At 49.8% G+C, this 16,803-nt stretch overlaps 5 protein-coding genes across 11 annotated transcripts; 2 read left to right on the plus strand and 3 right to left on the minus strand.

Annotated features, from left to right (window-relative positions):
* Positions 1–219: 219 nt before the first annotated feature.
* Positions 220–2,844, minus strand: LOC140256277 (uncharacterized). Its single transcript, XM_072344653.1, has 6 exons — positions 2,817–2,844; positions 1,508–1,611; positions 1,331–1,393; positions 1,029–1,259; positions 886–948; positions 220–804 (listed from the first exon to the last, which is right to left on the minus strand). Exons 2-6 carry the CDS (start codon positions 1,571–1,573, stop codon positions 220–222), a joined length of 1,008 nt encoding a protein of 335 aa, XP_072200754.1. The 5' UTR covers positions 1,574–1,611; positions 2,817–2,844.
* PRR19 (proline rich 19) lies at positions 1,655–2,464 on the minus strand (the record flags this gene model as incomplete). Its single annotated transcript, XM_072344646.1, has 1 exon — positions 1,655–2,464. A coding segment is annotated over exon 1 (675 nt), but the record flags the coding sequence as incomplete, so codon positions are not given.
* OTOS (otospiralin) lies at positions 1,853–7,438 on the plus strand. 7 transcript variants are annotated; one of them, XM_072343965.1, is made up of 5 exons: positions 1,853–2,093; positions 2,841–3,132; positions 5,622–5,720; positions 5,874–5,900; positions 7,071–7,438. In XM_072343965.1, exons 3-5 carry the CDS (start codon positions 5,669–5,671, stop codon positions 7,247–7,249), a joined length of 258 nt encoding a protein of 85 aa, XP_072200066.1. In that variant the 5' UTR covers positions 1,853–2,093; positions 2,841–3,132; positions 5,622–5,668; the 3' UTR covers positions 7,250–7,438. The 7 variants fall into 7 exon arrangements, with proteins under 7 accessions (XP_072200066.1, XP_072200063.1, XP_072200067.1 ...); XM_072343962.1 differs by having other exon boundaries at positions 1,940–2,093; positions 2,841–4,192; positions 7,071–7,437; XM_072343966.1 differs by lacking the exon at positions 1,853–2,093 and adding an exon at positions 2,589–2,646.
* A 395-nt stretch (positions 7,439–7,833) lies between these two features.
* COPS9 (COP9 signalosome subunit 9) lies at positions 7,834–10,794 on the plus strand. Its single transcript, XM_072343967.1, has 3 exons — positions 7,834–7,985; positions 8,066–8,138; positions 8,397–10,794. The coding sequence occupies exons 1-3, from the start codon at positions 7,923–7,925 to the stop codon at positions 8,432–8,434; spliced, it is 174 nt and encodes a 57-aa protein (XP_072200068.1). The 5' UTR covers positions 7,834–7,922; the 3' UTR covers positions 8,435–10,794.
* Positions 10,795–12,136: 1,342 nt separating this feature from the next.
* ADIPOQ (adiponectin, C1Q and collagen domain containing) lies at positions 12,137–16,803 on the minus strand. Its single transcript, XM_072344550.1, has 3 exons — positions 16,253–16,803; positions 13,769–13,988; positions 12,137–13,345 (listed from the first exon to the last, which is right to left on the minus strand). Exons 2-3 carry the CDS (start codon positions 13,977–13,979, stop codon positions 12,819–12,821), a joined length of 738 nt encoding a protein of 245 aa, XP_072200651.1. The 5' UTR covers positions 13,980–13,988; positions 16,253–16,803; the 3' UTR covers positions 12,137–12,818.

Consider the following 16,803-nt stretch of genomic DNA (forward strand, 5'->3'; position numbering starts at 1 on the left):
GGGCACAGTCATCACTTAGGAGATGTCAGCAAAGTAAAAAACCTAGAGCGTCAATGTTCACCATCTCATGTTCACAACCCAACCCGCTGATGCTGGGGAGGAGACGGGGAGGTCCTCAGAAGGAAACATCAGAGAAAGAGCCATAGGACACAACAGCCTTTATTGAGCACAGGGAGGGGTACCCCAATAATGTGAGTCTTCCTCCGCACTGCTGCGCCCTCAGTACATGCAGGGGAAGAACCGGGTGTTAGGGCTGGAGTCCCCATCCCCTGCCCTGTGGGGAGCAGAGCTGTGGGGGCAGCAGGGCAGGTGCCACCCCCTGCACCGTGCCTCTGTTGGACCCCTGCAGCCCTGCGGCCGGTAGCTGGTGGAGGGCAAGCAGTGGCACATGGGGAGGTCCGAGGTGGAGTGCGGCCAGCTGTGGGGACAGGGGCTGTGCTTGTGGGGGTGGTGTGGTGGGGAGGGAGCACAAGGGCATGCCCCCCTGTGCAAGGCAGGGAGTGTCAGCCTGTTCCCACGGCACTGATGGGGTTGTGGGGGGGTTTGCAGCCCCACCAAGGGATGCTGTGACACCCGATGACACTGTGGTACACAGGACCGTTGGTGGATCTGGCCATGCTCCTCGACTGCGTCCCTTGCCCTGGGATCCCATGCTACCCTACATGTGCAGCCTGGCTCCCTCAAGGGGATGCGGGGTGGGGTCCGCCCCCTAAATAGTGGTGGTGAGGGGGTCCGGATCCAGAACGGGGCTGAATTTTCAGGATGTGTGTCGTCTTCATCCTCTGGCATCAAGGGGAACCAGCTCTGAGGGAAGAGGGGGCATAAATCAATCCCTTCTCGTACTGGGGGTGGGACAGGGGCGGGCACCCCCATTGGGGAACTCACCTGCCTCTCCCTCCTCTGCGCTCCAAAAACAGGGGGTGGCAGGACAGCTGGGGGTCTTGGAGTCTGAGGGAGGGAACATGCAGTTGGCAGTAGGGACAAAGAGGAGGGCGGTGGTGGGATAAACAGTTCTTTGGGGCACTCACCTGAGCATCAGCTTGCAGGGGGGCACGGCAGCGGCAGTAGTGCGGTCTCTGCCTTGGCTGGGGTGGCAGCTCCAGTTCGGGTGTGCAGTGCCTTACACGAGGATGAGAGATGGGGGAGCGTGCAGGAGGGGTGGGCCTGAATGGTGGGGGGGGGGTCCGGACCCAGAACTGAGGAGGTGAGTTTTCAAGATGTGCATCATCCTCGTCCTCTGACATCCAGGGGAACAAGCTCTGTGGGGAAGGGAGTGTAAATCAATCCCTCCTGATATGGGGGATGGGGTCACCCCTGTTTGGATACTCACTTGCCTCTTCTTCGTCTCAGTACTGAAAACGGGAGGTGAGATCTGGGACAGACAGGTTGGTGACTGCAGGAGGAGAGCAAGGTTGTCAGCAGGGAAAAGATGGTATCTGGGGAGGCATCACCTCTTTGAGGAGAGAAAAAGGTATCTGGGGGAAATGATGTTTTCCGGAGCACTCACCTGAGTGACGACCTGTGGGGGTGTAGGGGGGTGACTGTGATGGAGTGCTGGGTCCCTGCTCTGCATGGGCTGGGGAAGCAGCTCTGCTTCGGCAGTGCTAAACCCTGGGGGTGGGTGGGAGGCAGGTGATGGCACAGGGGGCTGTGAGTGGGAGAGTCCCCCTGCAGCCCCCGCGCTTTTGTGGGGAAGGAGCGTGGCCAGGTCAGGCAGGGTGCGGTGATGCTCCAGCAGGATGGCCAGCAATGCACGGCGTCTCTCCTCCGCCAGCACACGCCCCCAGAACTCGGGGGGCTGAGGCAGAAGGGCACACAGGCGGGCAGCCAGCCCCCGGGCGGAGCTCACGGTGTTGACGGACTCTCTGTCACCAACCGCTTTCTCTGGGGGGTTCCCCGGAGGGGAGGGTGACCTCCGCCCTTCCTCCTCCACCCTCTTGACAGGCCGGGGGGACTCCGGAGGCCCCGCGGTCTCCCCAGCGGCAGGCGGTGGGGGGCGCTCTGCCCCCTGCCCACCCTCCAACAACCGCTTTATGTCCATGGAGGCCACTCCCCGGCCGAGGAGCCCCCGGGGGCGGCAGAGGCGCTGCTGGGTGATGATGACGGGCCGGGGGGGCGGCAGGGGGCTGTGCGGGGGCGGGACGGGGCGGGGCGGAGGGAGGCCTGCCCAGGGATTTCTCGCCCCCCTCCACCTGGCGCTACGCAAGCCGGGGCCGAACTTGGCCCTGTTGCGCTCGCCCCTGGTCTTGCGGCGCTTGACGCGGCCGGGCCCGGCCTGCAGCTCTCGGACGGCGTCCCCGGCATCAACTCGGCCTCGCTGCTGGCTCATGGCTGTGACCGGGGGACGCGGAGCTGACTGCGGGCGTAGCGCTTCCCGTCGGGCCTCCCCCGGTCCCGCCAGGCCCCGCTCGGGCCTACCGCCCCCCGGCCGCCACCTGCACACGCCGCCAACGGCCGCCAGGCCGCGCCTTCACACCGCGACCCCGGCGAGCGGAGCCGGGCCGGCCGCAGGCCCTCCTCGTCCTGCCGCTATTGGTCGCCACCAGCCGGCTGGGTTGGGAGGCGGCGCGGATTGGCTGCGGCGGCCTGGAGGGGCGGGGCAGAGGCTGAAAGGCCGTGCCCTTAAGCAGGGGCATCATCATGGCGGTGCGTTTGTTTCCTTTCCCTGCTTGATTTGCTTTTCCGTCTCAACAATAAGCAGCATTTTACTACGAATCTACTTTTAGGGTTGGGATCAGATAGTCAAATCCCTCGTGTCCTGTTTATTTTAATTGCCCGTCTTCTCATTCAGTTATTTGCTCCTGAAAGTTCCTCACCTGATTCTTCCTCATCCCCTTTAGGTTTTACAACGCTGGGTAGCCCGACCCCGTTAGAAAACAGCCTCAGAAAAGCCTCTTCACGGAGGCTGGCTGTCAGTCAGCCCTGCAGAAGGGAGCTGAGCAGAAGGCAGGATCCTGGCACTGCTGCTTCCGGGACTGCTCCTCACTGGGGAGCAAAGCATACAAACAACTGCTGTGCCCACTCTGCGTGCCTCTGTTCCCAACAGGATGTCCTCAGTGCTCCTATTGATTGCTGTCTCTGGCAGAGCCGGCTGAAGCATGTGGGATTTTCTGGCTTTGAGAGCTATTTACGGCAAGTACTTATTGATGGGATCCTTTGGGGACAGGTTGGTGGGGTGCGTTGGCTGCCATTAAGTTCCTCGGTGTAACCCAGCTTGAATGAGTCAACGGCCTTCTCTAGCATGAGGGACTTGGAGGACTTAGTGCCAGCAGAAGCGGTAACAGCCTTTAGAACTAATGGGTCTTTCTGGAAAATGAAGAACACTTGACTGACAAGGTGGTGATTTTTATTGCAGACGGAGTAGAAACGAAACTGCTGAACTCTTCCAGCAGTTGCTCTCTTTAAGTGCTGCAGTATCGACTGGGATATGTGGTTGCTGTTGTGTCAAAGCTGCATTTGTGGGCACTGTGGCACTTCCAATTACTTCCCATCAGTGGGAGAACTTCCAAGGTAGCAACCATTAGTAGAAGGCTCTGCAGACTGAGCAGAGCGCCGTGGCTTTGGATGCCGTCTGGGTGAAGTCTGAACAAAGGGACCTGGTGCAAAAAGAAAGGGAATTATGGCATGCTTGTGGTATATGCTGCAAATCAGTGCACACTGGGCTCTTAGTTTGGCCCCAGGAGAGTGCACGGTCATTGGAGCTAAGCAATGAACACCTGGAGCATTGCTCACTCCAGTTCATCAGCTCTCCTCTAGTCCAGTGCTGTGTTTAAGAAAGGATAAGACAATAAAGAAGGTGGAGGTGCAGCACTGCCCCATCTCAGTGTGTGCCAGTGTGAGCCTCAGTGCTGTTAGGTGAGTCCACTGAAGATCACCCCATGTTGTAGTAGACCCTGCTGTGACTTGAGTGGCCCTGGCCCCGATGACCTCAGTGACTTTGTCATCCTCCCACAGCGCCTCATTAATTCCTGCAGGGGAGAGCTGCAGGATGGGGCTACATCAGGTGCAAAATTATTTCCTTCATCATCACCCAGACCATGTTATCATGTACTTCTCATAGTCTGCAAAGCCCAGTCTGCATATCATAATCAAATAAGCTGTGCAGGTGCATGGACCTGAGCACATGGCTGCATCAAAGGGCTTCACCAGGAAAGGGACATGCTTTCTCACACCAGCAGCTTCTATAACGCAGGTGAGTGGGGCAGAGCTGCTGGCTGTACATGGGTGATGCAGGTACCCATCCTGCAGGCATAAGAAACACTAAACAGGAGGATTAAAGCTTTTTGAAGACAGAATAGGTTTTGCTTTCATAATATTTTTCTTTTCAGCCTCCACATGAGTTGGCACAGCTTAGTGTGCTACAAAGAACTCTTTATTTTCCCTTGCTTGGAACATCTCTAATTAATTCTTGGCAGGACTATCAAACTCTGCATGTAGATAGGAAGAAACTCCAGCAAAGCTGGGTCCTCCTGCAAGGCCATTCACTCGGGTCTTTCCATTCTGGGCCTTTGAGTGAGCAGGCAGGCTTTCTTTGCATGATCTTCGTACCACAGGCAAGTGGCTGTGGTATAGCAAAGGCACCAACAGTCAGCTGCCACAGATGCAGTGGGGAAATGCAACAGATGCAGTGGGGAAATGCAACAAGAAGTGGTCTCTAGAATCACAATGGAGAAGTGATTTTTGTAGACTCAGACTAAAGGCAGCTGAAAGCTTCCAGCTAACGGGGGGGTGGGCAGAGGAGCTTGTTTTACTTTTCTCTCTGAAGGCTGCAATACACTCACCATCAGCAGAGACCTGCTTTTTTGTTTCATGCAGACTAATTGGCTGCAGTGGGCACTTGGTACAGCTGTGCATTTTAAGTTTTGTGTTGTTGTAAGGATGCAATGTTTCGTGTTTTTGTGGGCAAGAAATTCAGTAACCTCTTCACAATTTGCACAGATAACGTTTCTAAGCAGTTACTTTCTTGAAGAGAAGGGAAGAAAGTTAAGATGGTCAGGAAAAGCAGTAATAAATCTCAGCTTGGTCCTGGATTTTCTTCATCTGTTTTCAACATATCAAAGTCTCATTGCTGAAGTTGATCTTTGTGTGTGTGTGTGTGTGCACAGTGTTGAAACATAATGCAAATGTGAGCAATTAAAATGATTCTACGTGAAGACGATGAGATCAGATTGGTGTATTCACTCGGTGACGTTTCTCTCCTTTCCCCCCACCCTTCTTTACACGGTGCTGCTGTTTTACAGCACTAGAAATCCTTTTGGATTTTTGGGGCTGACTCAGAGCTACGGACCTTTGCTATTGAAAGAAGAAGAAGAAAAGGGGAGGGGAAGAGAGGTAATTTCTAGAGGGAAATCAACCGCAGTATAAAATATTTCTGCAAACACTTCATTTTGTGTCAGTGCAGAGAAGCCTTTTGGGTTTATGCCACCTAAAAATTAATACCAGTTAATACTTTGGTAGGTTTTTTTTTGTTAATACTCTGTGATGCAGTTCAGCAAATGTAATGCAATATAATTGGATCTCGTTATGACCAAAGTAATGACTTTATTTGGGAACAGCTTTTTCTAATAAGAGATGAAATGCTGTACTTTGCATCGTTCCTCACCTCTTTTAATCATCTCCAGCCGTACAGATTGTTTCTCAGTAACACAAACAGTTGCTTGCAGAGAAGATGAAAAGTATCGGCTTCCTTTTCTTCTGTATGCTGATGAACATAAGAACAGGTAAGACTGCTTAGATTTATTCAGGTTGATTTTTTTCAATACAAAAATCTTTTCACACTAAAGCAGCGTCTTCTGTTTGTGAATTCACCTTTTGTGAATTGAAAGTTCTTCTGTGAGAGTGTGGGTGCTGATGATTTTCCTGTTCATTTTCAGATGCCCGATCAATCCTGGAAGGAGATGGTAATGCACTTATCTTTTTCTTTCTTATGTATCAGTAATAATTCAAAGAGTCGCTTGTAACTCCCTGAAAGAAGAGTGACTTTTTTAATCTATTTCTTTAATGTGGAAAGCAGATCTATTAAGTCCAATGATGGAGCTGCTATACAAACAAACAGTAACAAGTATGATGACCCCTTAAAGACAAGTCCTCCAAGGGGTTATGGCCAAGTCATTACTTATCTGTTTTATGAAAACATAACCGGAAAGCACCAGACTTATAAGCATAGGAGAGACTTCAGAGAATTTTGGCTGTCCTGGTAAGCAGTACGGGATGTCTGTCCAGGTATTGGTAAGAAATACTGTCCTCCATGGCAAAAAGCGAAACGTTTTCAGATTGCCACAAATCTGATGAAAGAAATAGTGTATTTGGCAACCTTTTAGGTGAGAGCAGTCTAAAAACAAGATGTTCTTCAGCGATGTCCTCTTCTCTTTGTAAGCAATTAGGGCTCTCTTTCACACTGACCATGCAGCAGACTGCAAAGTGAATCTAAGTTCAGCTGATACTAACAGTTCTATTCTGCAGACAGCGTTTGGCTGGCTAAGATTGATTAAGGCTCTTAATTCCCACTAAACACTCTGGTCTGAAGCTGAGTCTGATGAAAGGAACAACTCCCTTTTATTTAAATGGGCTTAAAATCAAAATAGCGGGTTTAGCTTTGATGCACAGAAAGATGCTTGTAACTGTGTGGTTGGCAGCAAGTGTTTATGTTTGACAGGATTCTGTGCTGGCCTGGATTTGGGCCCGAGGCAGGTCAGCTCTCGGCATTTACAGGGTTTATTTTGGTTCTTCTCATCTTTGACTTTTATATTTGGCACAGAAGATGGAGCGAAAGAGCAGTGGGGAAAATGGCTTCAAGTTGCCATTCCTCCTTGCTTTTAAATAGCCCGCTGCCTTCTGGAAATGAGATCCACCTCAGCAATTCCTGAATCAATGCAATGCTGTTGGTGTCCCTTCAGTCTTGCTCTCTGCCTTGTCCCATCTGGTGCCCCTGGATAGGACAGTGGAGGGTGAAGGGCACGGAGGGTTCAGTGGCTGTGCCCATGCCTGGCAGAGGGGAACCCCAAACAACATCGAGCCAAGCTTTCAACAGAAAAGCTTCCTGTTGTAATAATTACCTCGATTTCTTTTAGATCGAGAACCTGTGGCCATGCCATACTGGCCCTTCTCCTCCAGTGACTTCTGGTCCTACGTGGAGTACTTCAGGACACTGGGAGCCTACAACAGGATTGCCGAGCTGGCCAGGGCCTTGTTTGCCCAGCTGCCCGTGGGCAGCCATCTCGGCCTCCACCTGCCTGCACACGAGGACTGAGCAGTGCCCGCCATCGTGCTGGGACATCACACCGACACACGGCTGCTGGTGATCAGCCCCTTCAGTTGTTTGCAGCCATATAGATGGGCCTGTGTAGTGTTATATGCGTTAGAAAGCCACAGGTGAATTAGGCTCTTTTTGCAAGCTGTGCTTTTGTGCCAAGTCAATAAAGTCCTTGATCATATGGTGAGGTTTGGGTCCCGTTGTGTTATCACGCTGCTGGGCTTGTCACAGGAGAGCAAGCTCTGCTGCAGGTGCAGTCACAGCACTACCCTAAATGGGCTGATCCGATAACTAACACTCATGGGGTTATCCTCCTATGTGCACTGCTTACTCAACGTATCTTCAGTGTATACTACATTACTTGTGCTATGTACACGTTAGTTTCCCAGAGGTAAGTTACACATTCAGTGCTTCCCAGCAGGATCTCCTATTTCCCTGGTACAAAAAAAGACTCAGCAGAACTTCCTCGGCTCAGAGAGACAGTCCTTTCTGTTCCCTACACTAACAACAGGGCGAGCTTCACAATACACTCATCACAGGCAGCAGAGCTCAGCGCCGCCTGTAAGCACGGACCGCCTCCAGGGCGACCATAGAGAGGAGGCGCATAGAGCGGTGAGGTTAGTTCCGGAAGTTGTCCCGGCGCGGCCGGAAATAGAGTGGTGGGTCCGCCATGAAGCCGGCAGTGGACGAGATGTTCCCCGAGGGTGCCGGTCCGTACGTGGACCTGGATGAGGTGGGAGCGGACGGGACGGGTGGGGAGGAGCGGCGGGGCTGTGGGCGAGACCCCGAGGCGCTCAGCGTCTGCTGTTCCAGGCAGGGGGAAGCACGGGGCTGCTGATGGATCTGGCCGCCAACGAGAAGGCCGTGCACGCCGACTTCTTCAATGGTGAGGACTTAATTGCATAACTTAGTGTTCAAATGAGTTGCATTCATGTGCGGTACTGAGCATGTTCCTCTCTGCCTTCTGCCTCCATGTTATGTTTTTAGCGACTGGTGGTTTGGTGGCTGTTGTGTGATTAATTCACCTTGGCTTCTGTCGTTAATCTCTATAACAAGACCAATGAAAGCTTTGTGTGGTGTTTGCGTGTATAGCGGCTGTGATTTCAGATGTTAATTTTACCCTGTCTTGTTTTTTTCTGACTAGATTTTGAAGATCTGTTTGATGACGATGACATCCAGTGAACTTAGTTGTCCCGCTGTGCTGAGATGTGGAGTTTTCTCTGGGATCGCCTGTGCTGTCCTTTATTTATTACACAGATTAGAACGGGATAATCTCATAGGGGGTGAAAAAAAGACTGTTTGAGCTGCCTGGGGAATGTGGGAGTCAGATGGCAAAAAGTAAGAGAACTGTGGACTGTTATTTTTAAGGAAGGTGTTTGTAGATCTGTCTTAAAATTGAACTTGCAGGTGTGCTATTCAAAAACAACAGCAAAAAAAACCTACAACCCTAACAAAGTCTGTGTTCTATGTTGTTTCTTTTCTATTATTATTTGTATGAAATCATCCACTGTTACTTTTGGTTACTATATGCCGATATGGAGCAGGACGTATCTCTGCCTAGAGGTGTTCTGCTCATCGTAGAGTATGGGATTATCTGCTGATAGGATGATTACTTTTTCCTGAATAGGCATTGACTTATTGCACTAAGAAGAGCTGTGGGTTTTGTTCAGCGTCAAGATGGATGTCCAGCTGCCATCAGTGCTTTGCTTTAACCTAAAGAGCTATTTTCGTATTATTATTTTTGTTACTCAAGCTTTAATTTTTAGAAAGGTAATTGTATGATATTGCAGCTTCCAGTGATCAAAGTGATTCTCAGGATGAAAGGACTGGGGAGTTTTTAATGTATTATTTCGGAGTCAAGAATTCAATCCTTTCCTCTATTCTTAAATTAATCATTTAGGATTAAAGTGAGGCCTAAATTCTATACATTCATTGCAGAAACAATCCTCTGACTGATCTTCCTTTAAAGACTTACAATTATCAGTGCTCCAGATGACATATATGTGCTAAACTGTATGGAAAACCCCCAAATGAAACCTTTTCTTTCCTTACCTCTTTCATACATTTTTTCCCTTGTTTTTTTTTTATCTCAAGAAAGAAGAGATTAAAAAGCATTTATCTTAGCTGTTCATTTGCTGGCCCTGAAACAACAGTGGGAGCACAATGAGAAAGTAGAACTATGTCTTGTTTTGTTCTTGTGGATTTCTCAGCCCTTTCTATTTTGTCCTCCAGAGCAGTTTAAAGCAGCATATTGGCGTTTACTCTGCTTAGTGTTTGACATTGCAAAGTGACCCTCTGGGGCACAGGGTTGTTCATGCAGCCTCCTGTTTCTTTTTTAGCTCTTGCTTTGCTTGATGAGGGAGGGATTTCAAGCCTTCCTCATTGAAAGCAATATAAACGCTGACTGCTGAGTGTTTGCAGCTTTGTTTGGATTGTTCCTGTCTCTGGTGCTGCCCTTTTTCTAAGCAAGGCTTTGGGAAGTGAGCTGTTACCAGTAAACAGACACTGTGTTCTGTGTGAGTGCCAAAACAGAAAAGGCTTGAAGATACAGCTGTTCCCTTTTGTGCTGGTTTGGCTGCATATATCTGCTGATGCCCAGATTCTTCTGGATAGTTGCCTTGAAATACTGTTGTGCTTTTTTTTTTCCTCCCCCATTTGCCTTGTTAAATGTAAATAATAATTACAAAAGTCTTTAATGGGATGATTACCAGGGCACATATATTGTTAGTCGACTGGAGTATGAAGTTATCTCTTGTTCAGTGAGACTGGAAGGAGAGCCTGTGCCTATAACTTTGTTTCTCTAAAGGAGTCTTAAAGTGTAGGAATTCTTATCAGGAACTGTAATTTCTTTGGGTCCCTTTTGGGACTAAAATTCAGTTTGCTTGTAGTCAGCTGTAAGTTGAGCTGTATTCATGCTGTCTTATGTGCACTTGTGGTATGTACATATGAACCCTTTTTAGTCTTGTTGCTTGAACTCACATAACCCCTTTTGAGGGGAAAGACCTGAGTGTATATTGCTATGGATAAACATACAGCTGAGAATCACGTGCACGCTGGGTGAATGGGTATGAGAATACTTCTCAAGAAGGGATTGTATTGGAGTTTCTAGCAGGCACATCCTTAGGTATGTTCAAGGAATCTGTGGTACAGAAAGGAGCTGCTGGCACTGCTGTTGGTTCCCTTGGCCCAGCTGAAGAAGCCTCTGTGAAGACACTGAAAAGGGGTTCCTGTCATCAGGTGGTGACTGGCATGTAAAAAGTGTGTTTGTTCATCCCTCATCATCCTTCCTTTCCTGATTCCTTCAGGGTTGTGGTGGGGTGCCTGGGGTTGGCTCTTCTGCTCTACCCCTTGCTCTCCTACAGCTTTATGGGTGGACTCCACAGATTTCTGTGGGTTGAAATTGTCTGCTGCGCCCCACGGGGAGAATCATGTTGGTGCTTTGTTTCATGTTTCTATTTCAGTGGGAATAAACACCTGCAAGTAGTGAACCTGCCTGGAGGGAGCTCACACAGCTCTCCTCCAAGAGCAATGGTGTTGAGCAGAACAAGTGTCCAGGGGTGAGTCTAAGGATACTGAGTGGTGGGAGGGGTTTGCTGCTTTGCAATCCCAACACTTGATGCACGGAGTGCTTTCATCTTGGACCTACATCTAGCACAAACAAGTCAAAAAACACACAGCAGTCTTACTGCTAGGATCTACCACTGCTAGTATGGGTGTGCTCAGGATTGGGTTTGTCTAAAGGAAAAACTGAACCTGATGGCATTTCTTGCATGAAGTGCAATGACAGATTAGCTACATGTTGGCCTTATCCCTGTGCCTTCCATGCCAAAAAGCCTCTAGCAAGTTTATACTTGTCAAATAAATATGATAACAGGGCTTCCTGGAAAACCATTTATCTTTCTTTCAGCCTTTCGTGGCTTGGTGCAGCTGCTATTTGTAACCCAATTAATTACTGTCGCAAATGATTACATGGGGCTGAGGTGCAATTAGGATCAGCCTATAATTGTCCCTAAAAGGGGCATGGATGCTTTCACAGATGGTTTTCCTGCAGGATGAAGCTGGCCAATGTCTCCAGCTGCATCCATGCTATTTTGCTCTAACTGTTAGTGTGCTGACTTTAACCTTTCAGTGCTGCATGCTCAGGATGAGAGCGTGTTGCCTTTCACTGAACAGTAGTATAGGGAGGAGTCAAACACAGCTGTCAAGATCAAGAGTTCTGAGTGCTTTCTTTATAATCTGCCCTAATTGCAAAGTAGCAAACAGCATTTTGACTGTGGTATATCCATCATATTGGCTGTTATCTCATGGGAACCGACTGCAGTGTTTGCCCTGAGAGCTATCATTCTGCAAGAGCATAATGTCTGGGGAGCACAGGGGGTGACAGCTGCTGGCTGAGTCAGCTGCTGATCCAAGGACAGCCCAGCATCATTTTGGTGTAGGTATTTCAGTCCCTGTGACTGTGCCAGTGGGGAAGAGTCAGCAGGGGACCAGTGGTAGCTGGAATGAAGTTGTTCTAAGCTGCTTTCCACGTGGGGTGTCCTGTGGCACTTAGAGAGGTTTCTTTGATGACAGAGGAGCGGGTATAGAAAGGCTGTGCCATTCCCTGCTAAAAGGAGGCCAAGAGATCTTTGGGGTACTGTCCTCATGCCCTGAGCTGCCAAACAGAGAACACCAGCTGAGAGGTGAATGCTGCAGGAATGGGGCTGTACTGTCAGCTGTTTTCTTGCACAGGCAGCAATACTGGTGTTCTTTCCCACCTGCCTGAGCTCTGCATGCTCAGACTGCGTGTATGTTCCTTCCTGGGCTGCCTGATGAAGGGAGGCTGTCCCCTTTCTCTAAACCCTTCCCAGCAATGCAGACTAAGAGGCAGGAGAGTTCTTTATTGAGAGAGCACTTTATTGTGATATTCTGTGCAGTGTGATAATCCACTGGGCTTCAGAAAATGCTGCTGTAGGAAGTATTTTCAGTCAAAGCCTTTAATGCTGTCTTGTGCTGGTAATAATGCCTTAACTCTGCTGTGTGCTGTATACATAGGAAGGTCTGGGCTAAAGAAGGGAGAGGACAAACCATGGGTGGAGATCAGAGGCCCTGGTAAGGTGGGAAGTGATGATGGCCAAAGCCCAGCCAGCAGCTCCAGTTGGACTCAGGGAGGTAACGCTGGCTGATAGAAGTACCATTGTGTCAACTGGATTCAAGTGACAAAAAAGGGGTAAGGTAGAATGGGATATTTAAATGTAACATGTATAAAAATCAACTTTAAATTTAAAACAAATGCCAGCCCATCTGGAGAGCGACTGTTACATGATGTGGCCGGAGTGGTTTTCGATTTGGGGCCCTGGTTTCCATCAGGAGAGCAAGAGCAGAGGTAGGAGTGAACTCTTGGTCCCACGGAAGTCACCTGTGTGTCAAGTCAGTGATTTCAGGGGAGATGGGGCCCACCCTGGGCAATGGTGGCCGCCATGTGGTGAGGGGAATTTTCTTGTAAATAGAGTACAGCTGTAGTGCTGGTGCCTCAGAAGGCAGGTGGGATTAAGCAGCCTCGTCCCCTCCCATGCAGCCCCCTGCTCTAATGGTCATCCATGTCTGGGTACAGGAGGAAGCCCATGAAAGTAGAATCATTGATGTTATCAGCATAGACCCCATTGTTGTCGCCCTCCCCATACACCTGGAGCCAGACCTCATCCCCCGAGCTGAGGTGCAGCAAGACAGAGCCACTCGCTTGGTCAACGTTGTTCTTCTGGAACTGGTCGTAGGTGAAGATCACTGCCTTGTCCTTCTTGTAAAGGCTGACCTTGACATCCGTCATGTAGACCGTCAGGTGGTAGGCGAAGAAGTACGTGCCAGGGATGCTGCAGATGAACTTGCCGGTGCTGGCGTCGTAGTGGTTCTGCTCGTTGTAGAAGATCTTGGTGAAGCGGATGGGGACGTTGGGGTGGGGGGCTCGCTCTGTCAGCCCCACGCTGAAGGCAGAGCGGTACACGTAGGCGCTTTCACCCTTCTGCCCCTTCATCCCCATGTGTCCTGGAAATCCTCTTGGTCCTTCTGCACCTGTGTCACCCTTTTCACCCGTGTCACCTCTGGCACCTTGTAGACCTGGGGATCAGAATTTGGATTGGGATCTGTGTTTGCCCTTTTCTGCCGCCCTAGTGCCAGAAGCGCAGAGTGGCCATGGCATAATTGGCTGCCCAGCAGCATGGAGCCCAGTCTGTCCCATGTGGGCAGGCTTGGTGCCATTTGTGCCCCATGGTGTGGGACACCACGTCTCCCCCAGGTGTGCTAAGCTGCTGATAGCTGAGTGTCTGGGGAAAAATTGTTAATTGCAAGAACAGCCATCAACCTATCTCTTTGCCTTAGGCTTTTTAACCTCCATTGCTGGAGGTGTTTAAAAGCAATCTGGACATGGTCAGCCACTGCTCATGGGACACACCTACTAGGTGTCATGTGTACTGGGCCTGGGGCTCATCCTGGGACTGCCCCTGGGCTCCAGCACACGTATACCCCAAGCTCTTCACCAACCTGGCTCTCCTTTGTCCCCCTTTTGTCCATCTTTTCCATCCTTGCCGTCCCTTCCAGGCAGCCCGTTGTGGCCAGGGTGTCCAGGTGCTCCTCCCATCCAGTTGGCACATGACATTTTGGGGTCAGGTTGTTCATCCTGGGCGGCCACCTCAGTACCATGTAGAGCTAGCAGCAGCAGCGAGCAAAGGAGGAAGCCTGCTGAGCCCCTCATGGTGAGTTCCTGGAGCGGATAAGGGTTTTGTTAACTTCAACATTATAAAGGAAACAGGAGAAGTGATGAAAATCCCCCACCCTTGAATACCAGCAACATACAGGATGCTACAGTTTGAATCAGCAACACGTCTGTAGGAATTTAATTCTGCGTACCTCAATGGCCTTTCTGTGGCATCACATCCAGCTAACTGAGCCAGGATGGAGCCTTAATAGCAGTGAGGATGTTGGCCCTGTAGCAAGCCAGCATGCATGCAAAGAAGTGAGCTGGAGAGCTGCTCCTAGGTGCTCACTGTGCTGCACTAGCATGGTGAGAACTCAGAATCAAGCTGGCAGGACTGGGGATGTCTGGGACTGGTTTCTGTGCAGAGCTCTGCTCAGTTAGCAGCGATGTGCTTGAACTTCCATTTGGCTGATTCAACAGTTGGTTGGGAACACAGATTTGCATCCGAATCTCAAAAGCTTTTGTTGCTGATGGGTTGTTTTTTTTGCTGTACCTACAGCATGCTAACCCCAGTGTAATGCAAACTTCCTCTTTTTGATTGTATTGAGTTATGATACTGTTGTTTCTAAACCGAAATTGTGGTTTTGGATTGCAAGAGCACACCTTGTGCTGCTTCTGGGTACTACGGAGTCAGACTCTTCTTTAATTGAGCTGCTTTGCTCATCAGAGTCATTAGCATATTTGCCTGGAACTGGAGGTGTGGGAATGTGCTGTGTTCAGCCTGACAAATTGTCCTGAGGCTCTCAGAAACTGAGGGGACCTTCACGTGCTTTGGGTCAGGCATTCAAGGAGTGGATATCTATAAATGCTCATTGCTGTATTGTCCTGCTCCCCATGCAGGGATTGTTCCCTGGAATAAAAAGCCGCCTGTTCCGGGGAGTGGCACGCTGAGTAAGAGATGTGAATTGCAGCACGGCCACTAGAGTGCCCTAGCACTATAATTCTTTGAGAGAAATAGGATGTCAGAGCAACTCTGTTGCAGAGTTGATTTTGTTTTTCTTCTGTAAACCACTGAAATGTTGCGTTTCCAGTAGTTTCTCATCTATGGCATTGCAGCTTCAGTGCAAGCTGAATTGCAAAGAGGTTACCACGAATTTCGTTGTTTCTGGATGTGGGGGAGCTTTCAGGAAAGCTTCAGAGACCTGCACAGTGACCTGGGTGGGCAGTGCCCAGCACAGGGAGCTCAGCACACAGAGCCTGGAGCTCTCCTGGCTGTTGGGCTCCAGCACTCCGTGGTGGGGATGAGGCCCCTTTGGGGTGATTTCTGGTGCTGAGAGTGCTGTGCCTGAACCAGTCCAGAGATCACAACCTGCAGCTTATGAGCAGAGTGGATGAGATGCCTGTACATCCCACAGAAGCCCTGGGGATCAAGGTGGCGTGTTGTGTGCATTTGGGTGCAATGCAGGATGGCCAATTTGCTGTACTGAACTGTGCTGAATGGGGCACACAACTCTTGGGGCCCTACCCAGCTCCATGTGCTCCCCATTGCAATTTGTGTTTCGGGTACAGCAATTCTCAGGCATGTGAATGTCAGTGGTGCCTTTTCAGAGAAGTAGCAGGTGAGCTAAGGAGATTTGGTAGCATTCAATAAGTACAGACACTGCCATGACAATTAAAGCTCACATGCATTATTGGAAACTTGTTCATTTAGCAGCAGAAATCAGAATATCACATATAAGAACAGCGCCACTCAGAATTAAAGTTTAACACAGATATACACATGCACAAACTCTGTACAAAATGGATCAAAAAATGCCATGTGTGCTTTCTACCTCCTGTGGTTCCCTCAAAGGGCGTTAGCTGGGCTATAGAGTATGCAGCCCTGTGCTCCTTTAGCAGTGCCTACAGGCAGCACAACATGTTCCTTGCCGATGTCACAGCACTGAATTGCTCTGGGGCTCAGCCCTGGGTAGCTCAAGTTTGTGCCAAGAAGCGGGTGCAGCTGTGTGAGGTCAGGAGCAAAGCCAGTCCTGCTGGGGCTCCTTGCAGAAAGAAGTGGCTCCAGAGGTGCCCCTGCAGTGGCAGCACCGGAGCCATGTGCTTGTGGGCTGCAGTTCCTGACTGCTTTTGGTTGAGGAGTTTGGATCTGTAAATAGTGTTTCTGGAAACAGGAGTGTGAGTGTAAGGGAGATCTTGGATTAAGATGATCGTTATCTCTTCTGAGAATAAAGCTCGGAGAGAAATCTTCATGGGATGCGGAAAGTTTGTGGTTCAGTTGAAAAGAAGAGCAAACCCAGCATTTAGGAAGAGGGGAGAAAAGTCATGCTTACCGCTCCTGGGAGTCCTGGCTGTTGCTGTAGTCTCCTTAGGAATGGAGTCCGGACAGCACAGCACTGTCCCTAAGGGCACGATGAGCTGTTCATTAAGATCCCGTATTTTCCATTTGCTGTTGCAGGCACTGACTTAACAGTTGGGTCTTCCCATTAACTTTTCCAGCTGTCACTTGTTTTTTGGGGCCGCTTCTACTGTCCAAGGTATCAAATTGTGAAGGTATCCATAAGAGAAGAAAGAGCAGTTTGGGAATTTCCAAGGAATGCAAAGAGAAGTGATGTTTTGGGGAAGTCAATGCCTGAAAGCTGGCTTGTCTGGGGCTCGGCTCTTCCAGGTGCCTGTGCACAGCCACTGCTCCGCATAACTTGGAAGACTTCTCTGCAGCTGATGGAGAAAGGGCGTCTACGTGCTTGTATTAACACATTTGAATGCGGGTGATGATTTTTTTTTTCTGTTGTTGTTCCAATGTGTTCGTAAATGAATCACTGTGTGAGAAGTTTGTGCTTCTCCTTTCAGCAGCTGGAGCTGCTGCTGCACCAAAGAAGGGAAT

Source organism: Excalfactoria chinensis, chromosome 9 (genome assembly GCF_039878825.1).
Source record: "Excalfactoria chinensis isolate bCotChi1 chromosome 9, bCotChi1.hap2, whole genome shotgun sequence".
Taxonomy (NCBI): domain Eukaryota; kingdom Metazoa; phylum Chordata; class Aves; order Galliformes; family Phasianidae; genus Excalfactoria; species Excalfactoria chinensis.